Below are 19,304 nucleotides of genomic sequence, written 5' to 3'. Positions count from 1 at the left end.
ACAAACTGAACACTATTCCGGGCCATAAAACAAATCTCAATAATTTTCAAAAGGTCTGAAATAATGCGGATTATGTTCTCAGAACAATTTAGAATTAAACTAGATACTAGTAACAGTAATGATACCTTGAAAATTCCCCAAATATTTAGAAACTAAACATTATCCCCAAAATAAATTAAAGATTATATTAAGCCAAGTGAAAACTAAAACACAGCATATCAAAATATGTGGAGTGCAAACAAAGTAGTTTCTGGAAAAAATTGTATAAAATGCCCATATTAGAGAAAAAAGATTACAAATCAGTGATCTAAGGTTTCACCTTAAGAAACTTGGAACACAATTGGCTGGGCACGGTGGCTCACGCCTGTAATCCTAGCATTTTGGGAGGCCAAGGCTGGCGGATCACGAGGTCAGGAGATCGAGACCATCCTGGCTAACGCGGTGAAACCCCATCTCTACTAAAAATACAAAAAATTAGCCGGGCGTAGTGGCGGGCACCTGTAGTCCCAGCTACTCGGGAGGCTGAGGCAGGAGAATGGCGTGAACCCGGGAGGCAGAGCTGGCAGTGAGCCAAGATTGTGCCACTGCACTCGAGCCTGGGGGTCAGAGCGAGACTCCGTCTCAAAAAAAAAAAAAAAAAACACTTGGAACACAAGAGAAAATTAAACTCAAAGTAAGCAAAAGAAGGAATGTTCTTTTCATGCAAGTTATCACATTTATTAGGCAAAGGTTGTTCCTATTACTACCATATTATTTTAATGTCTATAGGATCTATAGTGATGTCCCCCTTTTATTTGTGATTTTGATTGCTTGTTTCTTCTCTCTTTTTTCTTGATCAACCTTTCTAGAATATTACCAACTTTATTGATCTTGTCAAATAATGAGCTTTTGGGTTCCTCTAAAGTATTTCTGTTTTCTACTTCATTGATTGTGAAAACGCTTTTAGAAATTATGAGGAGGGAATACTTCTGAATCCATTTCATGAAGCTTGCAGTACCTCATCCCGATGACAACGCTACAAGAAAAATAAGTTCATACCAATATTTCTTATAAACATATATCCAAAATTATTAAGAAAATGCTAGCAAACAGGATTCAACATAATTTTAAAAGGATAATCCCCATGGCCAAGCAGGATTAATCTGAGGATTGTAAGACTGGATTGATATGTTGAAAATCAATCAGTATAATCTGTCATATTAACAGCTTAAAAAGAAATATCATATGGTCATCTCAATAGATGCAGAAAAGTCATTTAACAAAATTGAACACATATTCTTGATAAAAGCTCTTAGCAAACTAAAAACATGAGGGGGCATCCTCAAACCAATAAAAAGCACCTACAGGTAAAATATAGCCAACCTCATTTTCAATTGTAAAAGACAATGCTTTCCACTTAAACTAAGGAATAAGGCAAGGATATTTGCTTCCACCACTTCTAGTCAATAGTTTACTACAATAGGACAAGAAAATGCCACAGAAGTTACACAGATTAGAAAGGAAGTAAATCTCTCTTTGCAGATGACATGATTATCTACAAGAAAATCCCACTAAATGGACCAAAAAGAAACTAGAACTAATAAGTTTAGCAAGATTACAGTATAGAAGGATAATGTATAAAAATAATTGTATTTTTCTATTCTAGTAACAAGCAATTTAAAACTGAAATGGAACACAGTAGCATTTGCTTTTGATAAAAAATATGAAACACTGATACATTTAACAATATATATGCAAGGCTTGCATATCAAAAACTACAAACATTTCTGAGAAAAAATTATAACAACCTAAAAAAATGCAGAGTTATGCCATGTTCATACATTGGGATATCTAATACTTTTAAGATGTCAATTCTTCCCAAATTGATCTATCAATTCAATATAATTTCAGCCAAATCCTAGCAGGCTTTTTGGTAAAGAATTGACATGCTAAATTTAAAAGTTATGTGGAGATGTAAAGGAGCTAAAGTACTCAAAAGGTATTGGAAACGATGAATGAGGTTGAGGAATTTACAATACCTGATTTTATGACTTGCTGGAAAGCTACAATAATTAACATATTAACTAGTATTAACATAAGAATAGATCGGTGAAGCAGAAAAGAGTCCAGAAATGCATAAACATATATATAGTTGATAGATTTTGACAAAGGAGTCAAAGTAATTCAATGGGAAAAAGGATAGTCTTTTCAACAAATAATGTTTGAAAAATTGGATATCCATAAAAAGTGAGCTCTGACCATTACCTGATATATAGAAAAATTAATATTCAAAATGGAATCCAAACCTACATTTAAGAGCTAAAACTCTAAAACTTCTTGAAGAAAACATGGGAGAGAAATCTTTGGACCTTGTCTTTCTTGGGTAGAACATAAAAAGTATGGACTATAAAAGAAAAAGATAATAAGCTAGTGTTTATAAAAATTAGATGATGAAACTAGGTAAAAAGCAATCTATATGAAAAGCAAGCTTTAACATACATTAAAGAACATGTATCCAGAATATATAAATAATCCTTGCAATGCATTACTAAGGAAACAAACAACTCAAAATAGAAATGGGCATAAGCTTTGTAAACACTTCAAAAAAGATGTATAAATGACAAATAAATAAATGAAAGGATTCCCAACATTACTGGGCATTAAATAAATGCAAACAAGAGAAATACACATGCATCAGAATTCTTAAAATTAAAAAAGGGTTAAAATTCCAAGAGTTGGCAAAGACATGGAGTGTTCTTAAGAAAAAAAAGAGAAAACATTTGTCTATAAATATGCTTTTGACTTGTATGCTAATGTTCACAGCAAAATTGTAACCCCAAACTAGAAATGACCCAAACACCCATCAAATGGTAAACAGATAAGCAAGTCGCTGTACATTATACAAATGGAATATTATTAAGCAATTTTTAGAACAAACTGCTGATACATGCAACAATATGGATGAATTACAAAAACATAACACCAAGTGAAGGAAGCCAAAAAAAGAAACAAACAAACCCCCCCTCAAAAAAACAGACTACGATTCTATTTTTAAGAAGTTGTAGAAATTGGAAAATTACAATGCTAGAAGGCAAAACAGTAGGCACATGGGGGGTGATGGGGACTTCACTGCAATGGGGCACAAGGGATGATTACACCACTGTAATCATTGGTTAAAATTCATTACTTTAAATGGGTGAATTTTATTTTATTAATACCTCACAAAAAGCTGATAAAAATGCAAAGTGATTATCTTTCCTTCCTGAACTTGCTCCTCCTCCTATAATTCCTGTAGCTGCAAATGGTACTTATTATCATCTACTCCATTGCAAAGCAAAACCTAGGAGTCATCCTAAGCCTTCTCTTTCTTATTCCCCAAATCAATGAATTCACCAGGCTGTATCAGCCTGAGTTCTAAAATGTAACTCGCGCCCTATATATCTTCAATGATGCTCATTGACTGGGTCCAGGCTTTTGGCATCTCTTATTAATATTTTTTCAACAGCCTTATAAATTGTTACCATCCCTGCTGATGCTAAACAGATCTCTCTGAACATGACTCTGGCCATGTCAATTTCTATGGTCTACCAATGGGAAAAAATGATTATTTTCCAAGCTAAATGTTGTTAAAATGACTCTTCAGAATGATCTCAACTACTTCCTGAAACCTAAAACCTAGTCATAATTCAGGGGCAATTTCTATAGATTTTTGGAAAATTAATTAGTTCCTCATATCCTCATACTTTGCAGATGTATGTCCTTGTGCCTAGGTATGAGGTTATAGCTCTTTTCTGGTATTATTATAGAATTTTTGTTCTTTTTACCCCTCTTGTAGATTTCAAGTGTTCAGCTGCATAAATGTATATTTACTTCATCATCTTTCCTACAAGTAAACTGTAAGATATTGATTAATATCTGTAATCACATTACAGTAATACTTCTACATTATTTTGTGATATAATATTGAATTTTGAAATGCCCAATTACAGAGCTCTACAAAACAAAAATCTCTCCAAAAAATTATCAGAGCAAAAAAGTGGTTCACTCACCTTACAACCAGTGGTAATGCTGTGGCCCCAGGTATTGGGTGCACATTTAGAACATTTCTCTCCAATGGTATTGGGAGGGCAAATGCATCGCCCAGTCTTTGGGTCACAATTATTACCCAGATGAGAACATTCACAAGCTTCACCGGTATAAGAGGGAAAACAAAGAAGGGGAAAAATAGTAAAAATTTGACACAAAGTGTTGAGTTTTATATTGTGTTGGTTTGTCTTATTTTCTTCTCAGTTCTATACTTAAGGATATTTGGAAATAAAAACTTACCTCATTCATCTTTTATATTATAGTACAATGTATTTCAGAAAGGAGCTGTTCAATAAATGTAAGATGTATTTCATTTATTAATTTCAAAAGTTAAAGTATTTTTAGCTTTCCTATGAAGTTTAAGAAAGGAAAGAACTGGTGTTATCAGATTCCATGTTAACTGTAATACCTTATATTCGGGTACTACAAAGTTTACTATTTTGTTTGTATATTTATTTTAAGTTCATTTCTAATTGGTTTATGCTGTACAGATTAGTTTTTCCTTGATGAGCCCGATCTGCAGTAAAAACCAATAAGCTTAATAAGCTTCTTAAATTCGGTACATCATGTATATAGTTAGAAACACACACAACAGAATAATCCGATTTTGCAAATACTTTAAAATGGTTGAATTATGGACACTGTTTATATATAAAGATACTTTTGATTTTTATTTACCACCTGACTTTTTTCTATAGATTTTTCATTTTTGTGGCTATCATGCAATATTCAAAGGGTACAAAGTTATCTACCTTTTGTACTTTTTCAAAGATTGCAAAAATAATGTTTGAGAATATCTTCAAAGCCATCCAAGACAAGGAATGCATGCCACATAGCGGCAGTTGACCCAGCTACTAAGAATATTTCTAGTGCAGCGTTTCATGTCAAAGAAATGTAAGTGAGGGAAGAAACCCAAATACTTGAATTCAAATGGAAGACTAATGTTATGAGTAAACTTTTAATTGGTTATATGATGACTAAATCATTTTCACTGAATATATTTAGAATATTTGACTAAATTCACTTTTTATGAAATTACAATATTCATTGCTCACAGCATTACACACCAGCTGTGAAAGGTGTTTAGAAAAATACTTTACACCGAGTAAACACTAAATAAATGTTAGTCATTGCTGTTTTGGTTATTACTGTTGTTGCTAATTTTAAGCCAAATGATTTATTTTAGATGTGTCCTTCATTAAGAAGAAAAATAGTTACCATTACGTTTAAACTTATATGCTAAAAAATGTCATGGGGCAGTCCAAATCATTACTTGCAAATAGAAATTATCTTAAGTAGTTCTTCAGCGGAATCATAACACTAAATAGAAAGAAAACCTGAGTAATTAGCTAGTTTTCCTGTGCCAAAGCACAATGTATACCACAATTAATAAAACTAATAAAGATAATAATAATAATGATAAATGCTTCCATAGCACTTACATGCTAGGCATTACTCTAAATATTTTATAGCCACTAACTCAACTAATTGTAACAAAAACCATGTGTGGTAGATACTATTATTATCTTGATTTAATAGATGAATTTTGCAGGTGGAAAGTGAAACAAAATTACTCAGTCAAGGTCCCAGAACTAGTTACTGAGGGAGCCATTTAGACAAATCCAGGCTATTTTGTGCAAGTCATGTCCTCAGTCATATTACTATTCTTCCTGTTTTGTGCTTTTTTTTTTCCTATGGTGTTTCTTTGGGCCAGAATGCTAGTAGGTCTGCATTTATTAAATGCTGTCATCTTTCTATAATTTAAAATAATATTCTTGGTCTCATTTATAATTTGTTACTATATGTATTTAAATGTATAATACTACCTCATTAATTCATATTAAGTAAAAATGCCAGTGAGCTTTGGATTTAAAGAACAGAGTATATTTTAAAATACAGCTTTATAATTTTTAAGTTATACAGATATTGGCTTAGAGATATACAGATTCTTAGAGGATCTACAATTATAAACTTATCATTTTGAATAACTTATCAATTAGAATAACTTATCATGGCTTAATTTATGGTAAAATCCACATATCTAAAGTGCTGGAGAATGTCTGAAAGATATTGGTTCTTTAAATAGTTTTAAATATTATTCCTACTGCTTCCTACTTAAATTTGCCACAACAGTGAATAACAATGTTTTAAAATCTTACCATGGTGCTGAGAGTATGTGAGCATTATCCAGGTTGAATCCATGACATTAGTAAACAAAGGTAATATTCAGACTAGTGATTGTTGGAATAAGGGTCAATTCGAAATTAGCAGCATATAAATCAAGGCTAATGTTCAATCTTTACTTTCATCTGCAGAATGCTAAGTGATATTTTCTTAGCTCATGATTTGGGTGAAGGCTGTGGCTGGATGTATAAGAATACTGCTTGAGGGAATCATGGTTAGAAACCTCTGCCTGCATTTTTTGATGAACTAAATATCTAGAGCCAACCTATTTCTCTCTTAGAACATCATAGTTTTCAAGGCAGCCAAAAGTAGATGAAAAGATGTTTTTGGGGTACCAGGAAAAAAAAAACACCTTGACTTTTCTTGATCCAGATACCAATTTTGCAATAGGAAAAAGGGAAAGTTGAAATGCATTGGCGTGGGGTTTGAGCTTAAACTAAGATAAGACTAGTACCAGAAAAATCGAACATTTAACTTTCAAGCCGTAGCAGTGTTTGAGTGACTGGCTGAATCAAAGTCACAGACAGGGAGGGACACAACCAAACGAGCATCTGCTGATTTTTATTGAGTACTTGCACACAGTTATTAAGGCAGTGTTTCAAACTGACATGTATTTCATTTTTTAAGTAATGTAAAAATAAGTAGACATTACTCATTATGTTAAATATGTTGTATCAATCTGTGCTTCCTTTAAAAGAACAAACCATTACAGAAGTCAGACCCTAAAACTATCAGAGTGAATATGTAGGACTTAAGTCGTATTTACAGACCTGTGCAGCCTCCTTCTTGGAAGTTGAAATAGCCGTGGGCACAGCGGTCACATTTCTTCCCTGTGACTCCAGGTTGGCACCAACATTGTCCACTCTCTTCACAGTCGAATGACTTAGACCCAAAAGAATTGCAGTTGCAGGGAACACAGCCCCTTGCTGATTGTAGGCCAAAGGTCCCAGCCTGGCAATGGAAGAGGAGAGAAAAATTAAATTTAAATCAGTTAACTCGAAGTGAAGCAAGATGCACAATACCAAAGATCAGGTGGGAAAAGAGGAACTTGGGAGTTATCAGGATTCCTCACTGATGTTATGACAATTGGGTTTTCATTCAATCAAATGGACCTTTTCTATGATATCCAAAGAGAAAAGTTCAATTATTCTGAAATTTTGTCAAAATTAACTGCAGAATTAGGCGCTTCCTTTACTGTCTGTTGTATTTTCACCAGCCTGTCCCAGTACTTCTCAAGATTTCAATAGCAATATGGAAAGGACCTATAGGTGGTATCTCTAGTATTAATTTAAAATTGTACTTGCTTCATTTTTAGTAATCTGAATTGATTACTTTCAGATCTATGGACTCCTACTTGGTAAAAATACTTTCAACATTATTGACCAGCAGCCTAAAGTTAAAATAATCCTTTTTGCCCTAATATTTGATAGAATTTTGTCACATATCCATAAATACTTTTAATCATTGCTATAGTGTTCACATTATAAATATAATTTTCAGGTTATGCTTACACTGATCAAATAATTGGTTCAACAAACATTTGATTTCTTAGGTTTCATTCTAACAATTGAAATTGATTAGTGAGAACACGTATTAAAGCACCAGATCAGGTAAGTAAAGGAAACTTTCATTCTCTGATGAGTTATTCATATGCATATCTCTTATCTATCTATAACAAATCATCTTTTACGGTCAAGTTTGCATTACCAGCTTCGGCTGACTTTCTTGAAATGCATGTTATCAGGCTTAAAATGAAACGTTAGAAAATGCTGATGGATTAAAAAATCACTCCTAGCAGAAAAATGAAAATCATCTATCCTGCCTAAAATACTTCAGGGTTATTTTTTAAAAATATAAAGCATGTCACATTATTATGATATTTTAATCTGGAAAATTAGTCTCGGTAATTACTTCTTTGTAAAAATAATTCTTATTTTGGAAAATTAGACTTAATAATTGCTTCTTGGTAAAAAAAAAATCTTGCCACTTAACGTGAGCCACCCAAAGAGAAATTAATAAGCCTCATTATATATTTTAGATATTATTGTTAGTAGTTTTAAAAATAAGTTATAAAAATGAAATCACACTGAAAATTAGATTTTTAAAATGACTGTAGCTAAGAATAGTTTTATTTTTAAAATGTAAAATGGGTTGACTGAGTTTGATGATCATTCTCATCTTTACATTTACTGTTGGTTTTATTTTTATTTCTAGTTCTAATTCAGATTGTGGTATATGATTAAAGAAAAAAGCATGTAATAGTTCCAACAGATGACATGACTTTGAAATTAAATTCGCCTATATAAAAAAAACTAACCATATAATATTATTATTAGTAAAAAGAAATTCATGTAAAATTTTAGATACCTGGCTTAGAGAAATTATCAGAAATTGGAATATTATTAAAGCAAAAGCATGCCTATTACAATATTATTTATCATGGTGAATAACTATGCAGGCACTTAACTGTACAATGTTATAAAAATTGTTGAATAAATTAAATTGTGACATCCACATTATGAAATAATATGCAAGAATTAAAATCCTGTTTTGAAGCAGTTTTAATGATATAAATATGCTTAGGATATAGCATGAAATAGAAATTAAACAAAAATATGAAATTATATAAATACTATGTAAATTTCAATTACATACCCATACCACCAGACACACAAACAGAAACAGAAATACATAGACAAAAAGACTAAACATAATATATTAAAACGGTATTGAAAAATATCTGAGTCATAGAAATAATACTTTGTATTCATCTTTATTTCAGAAATTGTCTTCACTCATATATCTATGCTGATATATGTATAAACACATATATATACACACTTATATATATATACATATACTCATATATATTTACATCTATATATCCACACTCTCATATTGATTTACTCATTAAAGGGGTGTGTGTACACCCCTTTAAATCAATCAAATATCAAATGAAATTCCAAATTATAGCTATCATTTTAAAAATTCCAAAGTCGATTATGTAAGGAAATATACAAGAAGAAACGGTTCTACCTCACTTTTCAAATATTTAAATAATGTAGCTTTAAAGGCTAAGTTGTAGCAAAATAAATACTACCAAATTTCAGTAATAAAATGTTTACAAATTTGTTCAAAAATTTGTTTCAAAGGCTAAAGAAAACCCCACTAGTAAACAAACTTAAGGAGCAGACATTCGTGGTCAGTAATTGAGATTAATGAGGTAAAATAAATATGGGAGAGAGTGTCTATCCAGACCCAGTGAGAAACTGGATAGGTTCCCATAAATGTGTCTCTCTCGGGGTAATAAGAACTAGCATTCATATATTGTGCTTCCTTTTTGCAAAGCACAATTCTAAACCCTTTACAAATCTAAACTCTTTACAAATACGTACTCATTTACTCCTCAGGACAACCCTGGCAGACAGTTGTCATTCTCACCACTTTTTTATTGAGTGGTGAAACTGAGGCACAGAAAGGTTAAGTAAGTTGCCTAAGGTCATGAGCTAACCAATTGTGGAGTCAAGATTCCAGATCAGCTAGGTTGGCTCCCGAGTCTGAGCTCTTAGCTCTCACACATACTGCTGCAGAGGAAAAAATAATCTCAGGACAAAACCCTGCTTCATACAACAGTACCATAAGATATGTAGGGCTTGAATGAACGTTGACTTTCTGCTAAATTTATATTTTGGAGACATTTTAATCAGTTATTATCTTTTTCTTTTATTGTAAATGTATGCATTTGTTTTTGACAAAAAATTATTTTAAACATTTCTTCATTTAACAACACTGGTAATAATAATAGTAATCAGGCCTAACATTTACTAAAAACTCTCTATGCTCCTGCCTGATGCACTGTTCTCACTGCTACCCTGAGACAGCCTTGGAGGCGCCTCATCCGATCTACCTGCAAGACAACCTACAGTGCGGAATTTTACTGACTGAAAGCCTCCAGTTTCTTGTCTTTTGGATCCATCAGAGGTGCTCTGTAATGGACTGAATGTTTGTGTCCCCAAAAATTCATATGTAGAAATCTTAACCCTCAAGGTGGTGGTATAGACAGGAGGTGGGGCCTTTGGGAGGTGATTAGGTCATGAGAATGGAGCTCTCATGAATAGGATCACTGCACTTATAAAAGAGGCCCCAGAGAGTTTCCTCCACCATGTGAGGTTCCAGTGGGTAAATGACTGTCTAGAGAAAGAGGGCCCTCACCAGATAGGAAATCTGCCAGTACCTGGATCTTGTACTTCCCAGCCTCTAGAATTGTGAGAAATGAATTTCCGTTGTTTACATGCCACTTAGTCTATGTTATGCTCTTATAGCACTCTGAATGAATTAAGATGAGCTTCCACAAGAGTATCCTTCTCTCAGGCTGATTACTGTAAGATACTAGAACCTCCCTGACCAATTCAGGATTCCTTTAGTGGGTAAAATTTGCTTGGGTATACCCCATTGGCTTGGCCAAGAATTTAAGATTTGACAAAATGCACCAAACAAGGCTTTTCCTACCCAGTCTTTCTTTCTGTGTTTTCCCGGGAGTCAGTACCCCATTGCAGCAGAAGGCTATGCTGTCTCCCACTTCATGCTTCATTGGCCTTTCCCCCAGGAAACCTCTTGGCATTTGCTTCTTGGAGTATGTAAGCAGATGTAAACCCTCTGAAGTGGATCTTACTACAGATGAAGAAGCTGAATTACAGAAAGATTCAAGGAATTTATAGCTAGGAAGTAATGAGGCCAGGATTTGATCTAAGGCAGTCTGACATCAAAATTTGTTTTTTAAAAAATGTGTGATAATGAGCCAAGAAATAAAACCATGAATTGTTTTTTACTTCTTCTTCTTTACTTTTTATTTCCCTCTCTCCTTCTTCTATGCCCTATCCTCAATTCTCTACATGTCCTGACTCTATACTGGTAAGTCTTGTCTCCTACTCTTCTGCAGCTCAGCCTGGGACCTCTTCTTCCCTCCCTCCCTCTCTTCCTTCTTCCCCAGCATTTGTTTTGTTTTGTCCTGTGATATGAGAACCACAGTTTTGTAATTAGAAACAACTTTCCCCGTTTTGGGTATTTGTCCATTTATAGTGTGTGAAAATGTGTTTCTTGCATTTGTTGTACACATAAGCACAATTGATGTGGAAATTAACAAAATTCTTAATTATGATGAAATGCCTGATAAATCGGCTGAGTTTTCTTAGACAAATCAATTTCTCTGCTAGATTTTCCTTCATTTGTTCATTTATTAAAGTTAGCTTTCCCCAAAGGTTGCCTGAAGTCTCTTCCATTTCTAAGATTATAGGTTCTCTCAAGTAGATTTTTATTTGATTTCCACATATTCATGGTTAATTGAAAGTTTGGTTAATTGAAAGTTTTATGACCCTATGAACTTGAATATGCTTTTTAAAGCATATGGATGGTTATTTTTAAAAGGGCAAGGGTTCAATTAGGAATTGTCTAATCTTTGCATTTGCAATTTGCACACTTAGCAACTGTTATTTGGTAAAATGCTACCAGGGAACTTCAGCCACAGCACACAGAACACAACATGCAGAGGCATGAGCCATGCAGCGCCTCTGGGATTACCGGAGCTGGGGCCCGATAGGCTCCCCGAGGGCACCCGCTGGAGCTGCCGATAGCCCACCTCTGAGGAGAACCCAGCACCCGTTGCGCTCTCCGCGGCTGCTCCTCCTGTTGGTGCACCTGCCTGCCGAGGTTGCACTGTTTCCCTACGAAGCCTGATTTACAGACACATCTTCCTGTAATATCACATTGCGGTGACACAGAGCCAACGGGATCGCAGTCACATAGCACACAGAATCGCTTCTCTGGATCCCGCCACATATTGGGCTTTAAAAACCAACCATAAAATAAAATAAAAACAAAACAGAGCAATGATATTATTCAAGAGACAGAAGCAGATGATATTTTCAAACTTCCTACAATAAGGCCAGTTTGACATCGGAGAAATGCTTGCTTCTGCTTAGCTGTCTTTATCACAAATACAATGTATTTTTGTGAAAGCGCTAGAGCAAATCCGTCCACCCTCATGGAGGAATCTGAAGTTGCTTGCCATACTGAAAGCAGGGCAATCGGTATGTTCAGGGACTGAGAACAACATGCTCTATTTTAATTGAATATTTTGTTTTAGCAAAATAATGCATCTTTAAAAATATCTTGATTAACTTCTCTACTGAAACTTCTATTAGGTAGACTGCCCACAGGAAGTAGCTTTTAAATGATGGAACTAGAAGAAGGTGTTTGCTAAAAAGCAAAGGGAGCAACATTTTGGTTTGTTTTGTTTTTTGAGACGGAGTCTCACTCGGTTGCCCAGGCTGGAGTGCAGTGGCACTATCTCGGCTCACTGCAACCTCTGCCACCCGGGTTCAAGCGATTCTCCCGCCTCAGCCTCCTGAGTAGCTGGGATTACAGGCACCTGCCACCGTGCCTCGCTAATTTTTGTAGTTTCTAGCAGAGATGGTGTTTCACCATCTTGGCCAGGCTGTTCTTGAACTCCTGACCTCGTGATCCACCTGCCTTGGCCTCCCAAAGTGCTGGGATTACAGGCGTGAGCCACCGCGCCCAGCCCCAAGAGTAACATTTTATTCTGCCAAAAATGTAAAGGCAAAGGAAAGAGTATCTCCACAGATTAAGATTAAATTCGCCTGCTATTTGTTTCAGAAATGTCTGAATTAAAGCGAATATAATACACATTCACTGCCAAAAAAAATGTTTAAGGCCAAATGGTAATGTACAATAAATTTTGTTCTAGTTTGAAAAAAACTTTTCACTGATCACAGTCATTTCAATTGTAGAATTAGATAATCCCAAACCTTCCTTTTAATATACGAAGGTATACAAAACATGTCATGAAAAGCCAGTGAAAATCTGTAAGGAGAAAGTAATTTATGGGTCAGCCTCTACTCCTTACCTTGCATTTGTCACATCTCTGACCCTGCACGTTGGCTCTGCACTCACACTGTCCAGTTTGACTGTGGCAAACCTCAGAGAAAGAGCCACCGGCATTACAGCGACAGGCTGCAAAGAGAAGAGAGACCTGTGGTCAGGAAAACTTTCTAATAGTCTTAATAGGCTTGTTAAATAATAATATACCCCACATGGTAACATGGACGCCTAAGTTCAGTAACAGAATGTTTTCTGATTTGTTAAGTGCCCTGTTAGGCATTCTATCATTTAATCCCTATAACAACTCTTCAAGCTGTAGGGATAATTCACATAAAGGCTTTAGCATCATGTCTGGCCCATCATATGCCATTAAAATATTAATGTCATCATCATCATTCCAATTTTGAGCATGAAGACACTGAAATTCAAAGAAGCCATAGCTTATACAAGTCCACATGCCTGTTGTGTCATATAGATGAGTCCAGAATGTGACAGGAACTTGGAGTTCTTGACTCAAGGTGTAACACTGTTTTAGTTCTTTACAGATACAACAGGGTAACACTTAAAATACTATTATCCCATTGTAAGTAATGCATACTGACTTTAGAACTAAAATAATTTTGTGGAATTATCAAAATTAATAGCACCCCTGGCATAATTTTAATGTTACTATTAATCTAGAAAAATTCAGTTAGTTTTTTTGATTTAATGATTTACTATGTGCCAGTTTTGTGTTAAGTTTAAAAAATTGTTTGAGGTGAAATAAATATTTATGCCTTTTTTAAGATTCAAAAGTTTAAAAGACAACAAAAACATCATTTCAAGTATCTTAAGACTATAGCATTATAACCTTTAAGAATCACTTTTATTTTACAGTTTATATGCTATCTCCAAACATAGAAAACATATTTCATTTAAGTAATCTTTTGTCTTTTTTGCTTTGTTATAAAGCTGTCTGAGGTTATTCTAAAACGTAGAGTAAATCAGTCTAAAGCTTAAGTGACCTTTTCACAAATAGAATAGTAATTAATTGTTTACTATGTACCCTATATTTTTAATGGTACATATAATTGCATTTATATCAGAATAAAAATACAAGGAGGAGATGACATGGGAATTTAGGCTACTCATAGATGATTTTGTTAAATTTCTGAATATTTTGATTTGAACACAACCTAAAATTATGCTATAAACAGGTACTCTATCAGCCTATGCTAATATTTTATTCTCCTGGCTCTAGGTTCTCCTTTTAAAAAACAAACAAATAAACAAACAAAACAACTGCTTTTCTAAAAACTGCTTAATTTATCTTCCAGCAAAGTTTGTCTTCAGTGTCTGCCAAGGGGATACTAGAGCAAGGGCCATTGAGAAACTGAAAGAGCCTACGGATAGTCTATAGCTGAAATACAAGGAAAGGCTGAAAATTTTTCCTTTAAATATCCATTTTCATCTGATTTATGGAATTTGTATATACTTTTATTATTTTATGAAAGTTTCTTATGCATATCATACATTTTTAAAATATCAAATTATTTAGACTTTAGAAGTCACTTTTTCTTGGAGTGTAAACTACAAAATTAAATTTACCATAAATATGATGGTAATTAATTAATGTTATCGTAAAAACAACAAAGCAGTATAAAGTTTTGCTAAAGTGTCATTTTAATGGAAAAATATGACACCAACGATATACACAAATTTAAAATGCAAAATATATTTCTTTGTAGTGGTGTACTTTTCTTGAACAAATCTATAGGTAACCAAAATAATGTATTTTCATGAACTTTCTTTCCTTGAGGTTTTACCACTTATGCATAGAAGTGGTATTGTATCCATGAAAAATTATAAAAATAAGTAATAAATGTGCTTCTTATACTTTTAATTGTGATTATATGGCAAAGAGCATTAAAAATTATAATCACATCTATACTCATGGCAAGTAGTATGAAAACTGGTAATGGTCAAAATGTTTTTATTCTCACATTCTTTTTTATGTTCTTAAGACTTCATGCCATGGATCCCATAATAAATTACCATAATAAAATAATCCCATAATAATTTTCTACCATAATAATTACCATAATAAAATAATAATTAATTACCATAATAAAATAATCCCATAATAAATTACCATAATAAAATTAGTGGAATAATATCCCTAACTTTATGGGGGTGGGGGTTATTGGAAGACAGGATAAAATGTCAGTAAATGACTAACTTAGCCTTAGAATTCACTGGTGAACAACTGATATGCACAGCTACTATGAGCACTGCTACCAAAGACAGCTACCATGTATGAGCATCTCCAGGACTTGGGAACTCACTAGATACCCTCTCTGTGCCAAATCCTTTAGTCCCCACAGAAAATTCATGACTCTCTTTGTAGACTAGAAAACTGTGTCTCAAGGAGCTCAAATATCTTGCTCAGGAGCACACAGCTAGAAAATGTAGATCCTAGATGATCTGTGGGAAAGGAAGAATTTTTTAGGCTTTCTATGATTTTACACATTTGTCAGGAATCCAGTGTTTAAAGGCACTGAGCTGTTGGAAGTTTTGCTTTAAAAAAAGATCAATTTACAGGTTATATTAACAGCTGCCAGTTGGTCCAGAAAGTGATTTGGTTTTGATTCAACGAATTATCATTATTAAATAACAAAAAGCTAGAACTCATCTTCTAAACCTGTGATGAGAGAGACACATTTCTTAATGAAGTAGGGTACCCTACTGGGTCTTTGGTGCTTACAGTAGAGTTGATGATAGGCTACATTTACAGTGGTTACTATAATTCTGCATGTCCTGGGACCCACCTGAATAATCGGAAGAGTCTCTCACATAAATTTGACAGAAATGAATGGATAGGCTGGTCTCATAACCTACTCTGCTTAAACATTATGATAGTAAATGAAGCTGATGATGGCCAAATGCTAACATTGGATTCACTTTCCATTTGATCTTCTGCAACAAGATCCGCCTTCATATTCTAATCCCACTGACATTAAGGATTTGGAAATTCTATGTAGTATTAATACAGCAAAAAAGGTAAAGAGGGGAGAAATGTATTATACTAATATGGATGAAGCCCTAGAGTAGCTAATTTTGTGGAAGGAAAACACTGAAAGAGCATTCTAGAAATAGTCCTTAAATGACTATTATGAAACTAAAATGAGGTTAATCATTCAACAATGACAAATGCCTGTGTGCGAAAATATTGGCAGAATTTTATACCTATTACAAAATACGACACTGTAAAGTTAACATATGAAAGCATAACTGATTAACACCTTCTGATGGCTACTACTGAAATATCATGGGCAGAAAAAATTATTTAAAGCAAGTGATTAGAATTGAGATAAAAAAATGGATACATGGTGTCTATCTAATATGCAAATTCTTCTTTCCTGCTGTGGACATAAGTTCATTAAAAAAATCTTCCTTCCGCATGTAAATAAAAACATGTTTATCATTTGGAAAACAGTGATGCTTCAATACCACAGCAATTTTAAAGGTATTTACTCTATTAGTTAGTACAAGGAAATGTTCTGGAATATGCAGACTCTGTATATTCTATGCATCTATCAACCATGTATTCCACATAATTTCCTACTCTTCAATCCACACTCAAGAACTCATCAGCTACTTTGAGGTACAATACATCAATTCTGTCAGGGGCATCAATAGTTCAGGACTTACGCTGACAGTTCTTTGCATCAACTGCATCTCCAAAATATCCATCAGCACAGAGCTCACAGTACCGGCCTGTTGTACCTGGTTTACATATCAGACAGGAGCCAGACAAGCTGTCACAGCTGCCAGGGATGGAGAAGTCAAGGTTGTCATTGCATTGGCATGGCTGACATGATCCTCCAGGTACAGAGGGTTGTCCAAAATAGCCTTCTGCACACCTAAGGCAAGAAATTTCATCAGTGAGCCTTTGGGGGGACCTCAGTTGGGGCAATGTTTACATATTTTTCATTCTCCCCTTCTCCCAGGATGATGGATTTTCCTTTTAAGTATTCCTTTTCTCAAACGCAAAGTGATTAAAAAAAATGTTTTTCTACAACTGCAGTGTAGATACAAGATGATATCCTGCCAGCCCACTAGTAATTAGATTTCAGCCCGAAAAAAATATATAATCTTGTCACTGGCACTGAAAATGAGACCAAAGCATAATAAGAATCTGCTGCTGGCACTCTGGAGGAATCCAGGTCCATGTTGGAAAGCCTTTGTAGTACAACACATCATATGTCTCTACTCCAATTGGTTATTTTCTCTACAAATATGTAAGGTTCACATTTTTTGTTGTTGTTGCAGCCAGAACTTGTTATGAGGAAACAGGCTCGCAAGGAAATTCAGTAATAAGAGTTCAGAATTTATTAACTAGAAACTGTGACTCAGAAGATTCTTATTAATTGGATGGGAGCTGTGGGTATATCTGAATTAATAATCTATTTGTATGTATTTGCATATGAATTCAGAGGCAAATTTTCATTGAAGGCTTTACTAAAGGGAAGTCTGAGAAAGCATGCCTGCATATTATGGGAATATGCCATAAGGTGATACTGAACTGTGCCTGCCAACTCTATTAGCAAACTCCAGGTCTTTCTCCCTTTCTTTCTTTCTCTCTCTCTCTTCCTTCCTTCCTTGCTTCCTTCCTTCCTCCCTCCCTCCCTCCCTCTTTCCTCCCTTCCTTCCTTCCTTGCTTCCTTCCTTCCTCCCTCCCTCCCTCTTTCCTCCCTTCCTTCCTTCCTTCCTCTCTCTGTTTCTCTCTTTCTTTCTTTGTCTCCTGCTCTTTCTTTCTTACCAAAAACTATTTATATTATATATTATATATTATTATATATATTATATAATATATAACATAATATAAAACTATTTATATAATATATTATATTATTGGAAAAACAAAAGTTTGTTTATAGGGCATGGCAAAGAAGATTTTTAAAAACGATAGCAGCAAATTTTCTCTGACCTAAATGTTATGTTTTAAAATGCAACTTACTGCTACAGGTGTGCAGAAACGTCCTTATAGGCAGCGCCTATTTATATTCTGCTCTGTCTTCTCTTTCAATGACATTTGCTCACACTTTATACTAAGCCACATTTGCCAAAGGAGAAACAGAACAGGGCATCTGAATCTTATGGTCAGGCTAGCTCTGTTATCTTTGCCATCTTATCAAGATAAAGTCTTTTGCAGCAAGTGTCAAAATTGAAAGGGATCAAAAACAATGTGGGAGAATATAATTTCCTCAGTAGTACACCACTTTTATGCTCATCTACTCACAGATATGCAGTCATTATTTAGAGAAAGGCTCTCTACCATTTGAAATAAAAATGGTTTAAATCCAGTACATTATATTGAGAGTACTTTAACAAATCCCAATTCTGGGGCAGAGCCATTAATTTGGTGCAGATACATTGATGATTCTAAGTTTTCTAGAAAATGTGTAGGTACTTAGGTACTATAATTCATAGATTTGATCTTTTATCATAATTTTTAAAATGAAATTACTTATATTCACAAAAGATCTTATACACTTATGAGTTGCATAAATACTGCTTAGAAGAATATTGCCAACCACAGATATAATTGTTCGTTAATTCTGTATTATAAAATATGCAATAAAATTTGAGTGCATAAAATTCCCCCAAAATCCCTTCAAGAGAGGCATTTGATAAAGATAAGAAGGAGATTCTTTTGAATTTTAACCTGATTCTTCTTGTCTTATTTAATATTCAGAGCTTATGATCACATCCACATATATTCACATCTCATTTTGTTTACCACTAAGAGAGTGACTTTGTGCCACTGGAATAAGGATATACAATGATCATTATCACAGCAAACGAAAACCTATTATTTTCAGCTCACTTTCCTCAAGATGACTTACTGCCCTTCGGAGAGATAGATTTATATAACGAGATCTGGGAATTTTTCTTAACTTAGATAGCAATTAATAAGACTGAAATTCTCCATAATAAAAAAAACTCATTTCAGGAGGAAAACAACTATAATTAAATAGAATAACTAAAGAAGCATCTGTCTTTTATTTATTTTTTCTTGCAGGACATGTAAGGAAAATTTGTGAATATACGTGATAGAAAATTCATATGCCATGTTACTGAAAGTGGGACTATTTTCTGCAACACTTCAGCACATT

At 34.1% G+C, this 19,304-nt stretch overlaps 1 protein-coding gene across 1 annotated transcript in view; it reads right to left on the bottom strand.

The window, feature by feature from the left end:
- The window catches only part of LAMA2 (laminin subunit alpha 2), a 637,137-nt gene that overhangs the window by 217,544 nt on the left and 400,289 nt on the right, over window positions 1-19,304 (bottom strand). Inside the window, exons 19-22 of the mRNA XM_055114116.2 lie at window positions 16,837-17,048; window positions 13,172-13,278; window positions 7,020-7,200; window positions 4,029-4,165 (exon numbers count right to left, since the gene is read on the bottom strand). Of these exons, the coding sequence (XP_054970091.2) occupies window positions 4,029-4,165; window positions 7,020-7,200; window positions 13,172-13,278; window positions 16,837-17,048 (637 nt within the window). The remainder of the gene's footprint in view (window positions 1-4,028; window positions 4,166-7,019; window positions 7,201-13,171; window positions 13,279-16,836; window positions 17,049-19,304) is intronic.

This window comes from Pan paniscus, chromosome 5 (genome assembly GCF_029289425.2).
Source record: "Pan paniscus chromosome 5, NHGRI_mPanPan1-v2.0_pri, whole genome shotgun sequence".
NCBI lineage: Eukaryota > Metazoa > Chordata > Mammalia > Primates > Hominidae > Pan > Pan paniscus.
Note: the sequence above shows the minus strand (reverse complement) of the source record. Positions and strands in the feature narration are given on the sequence as shown.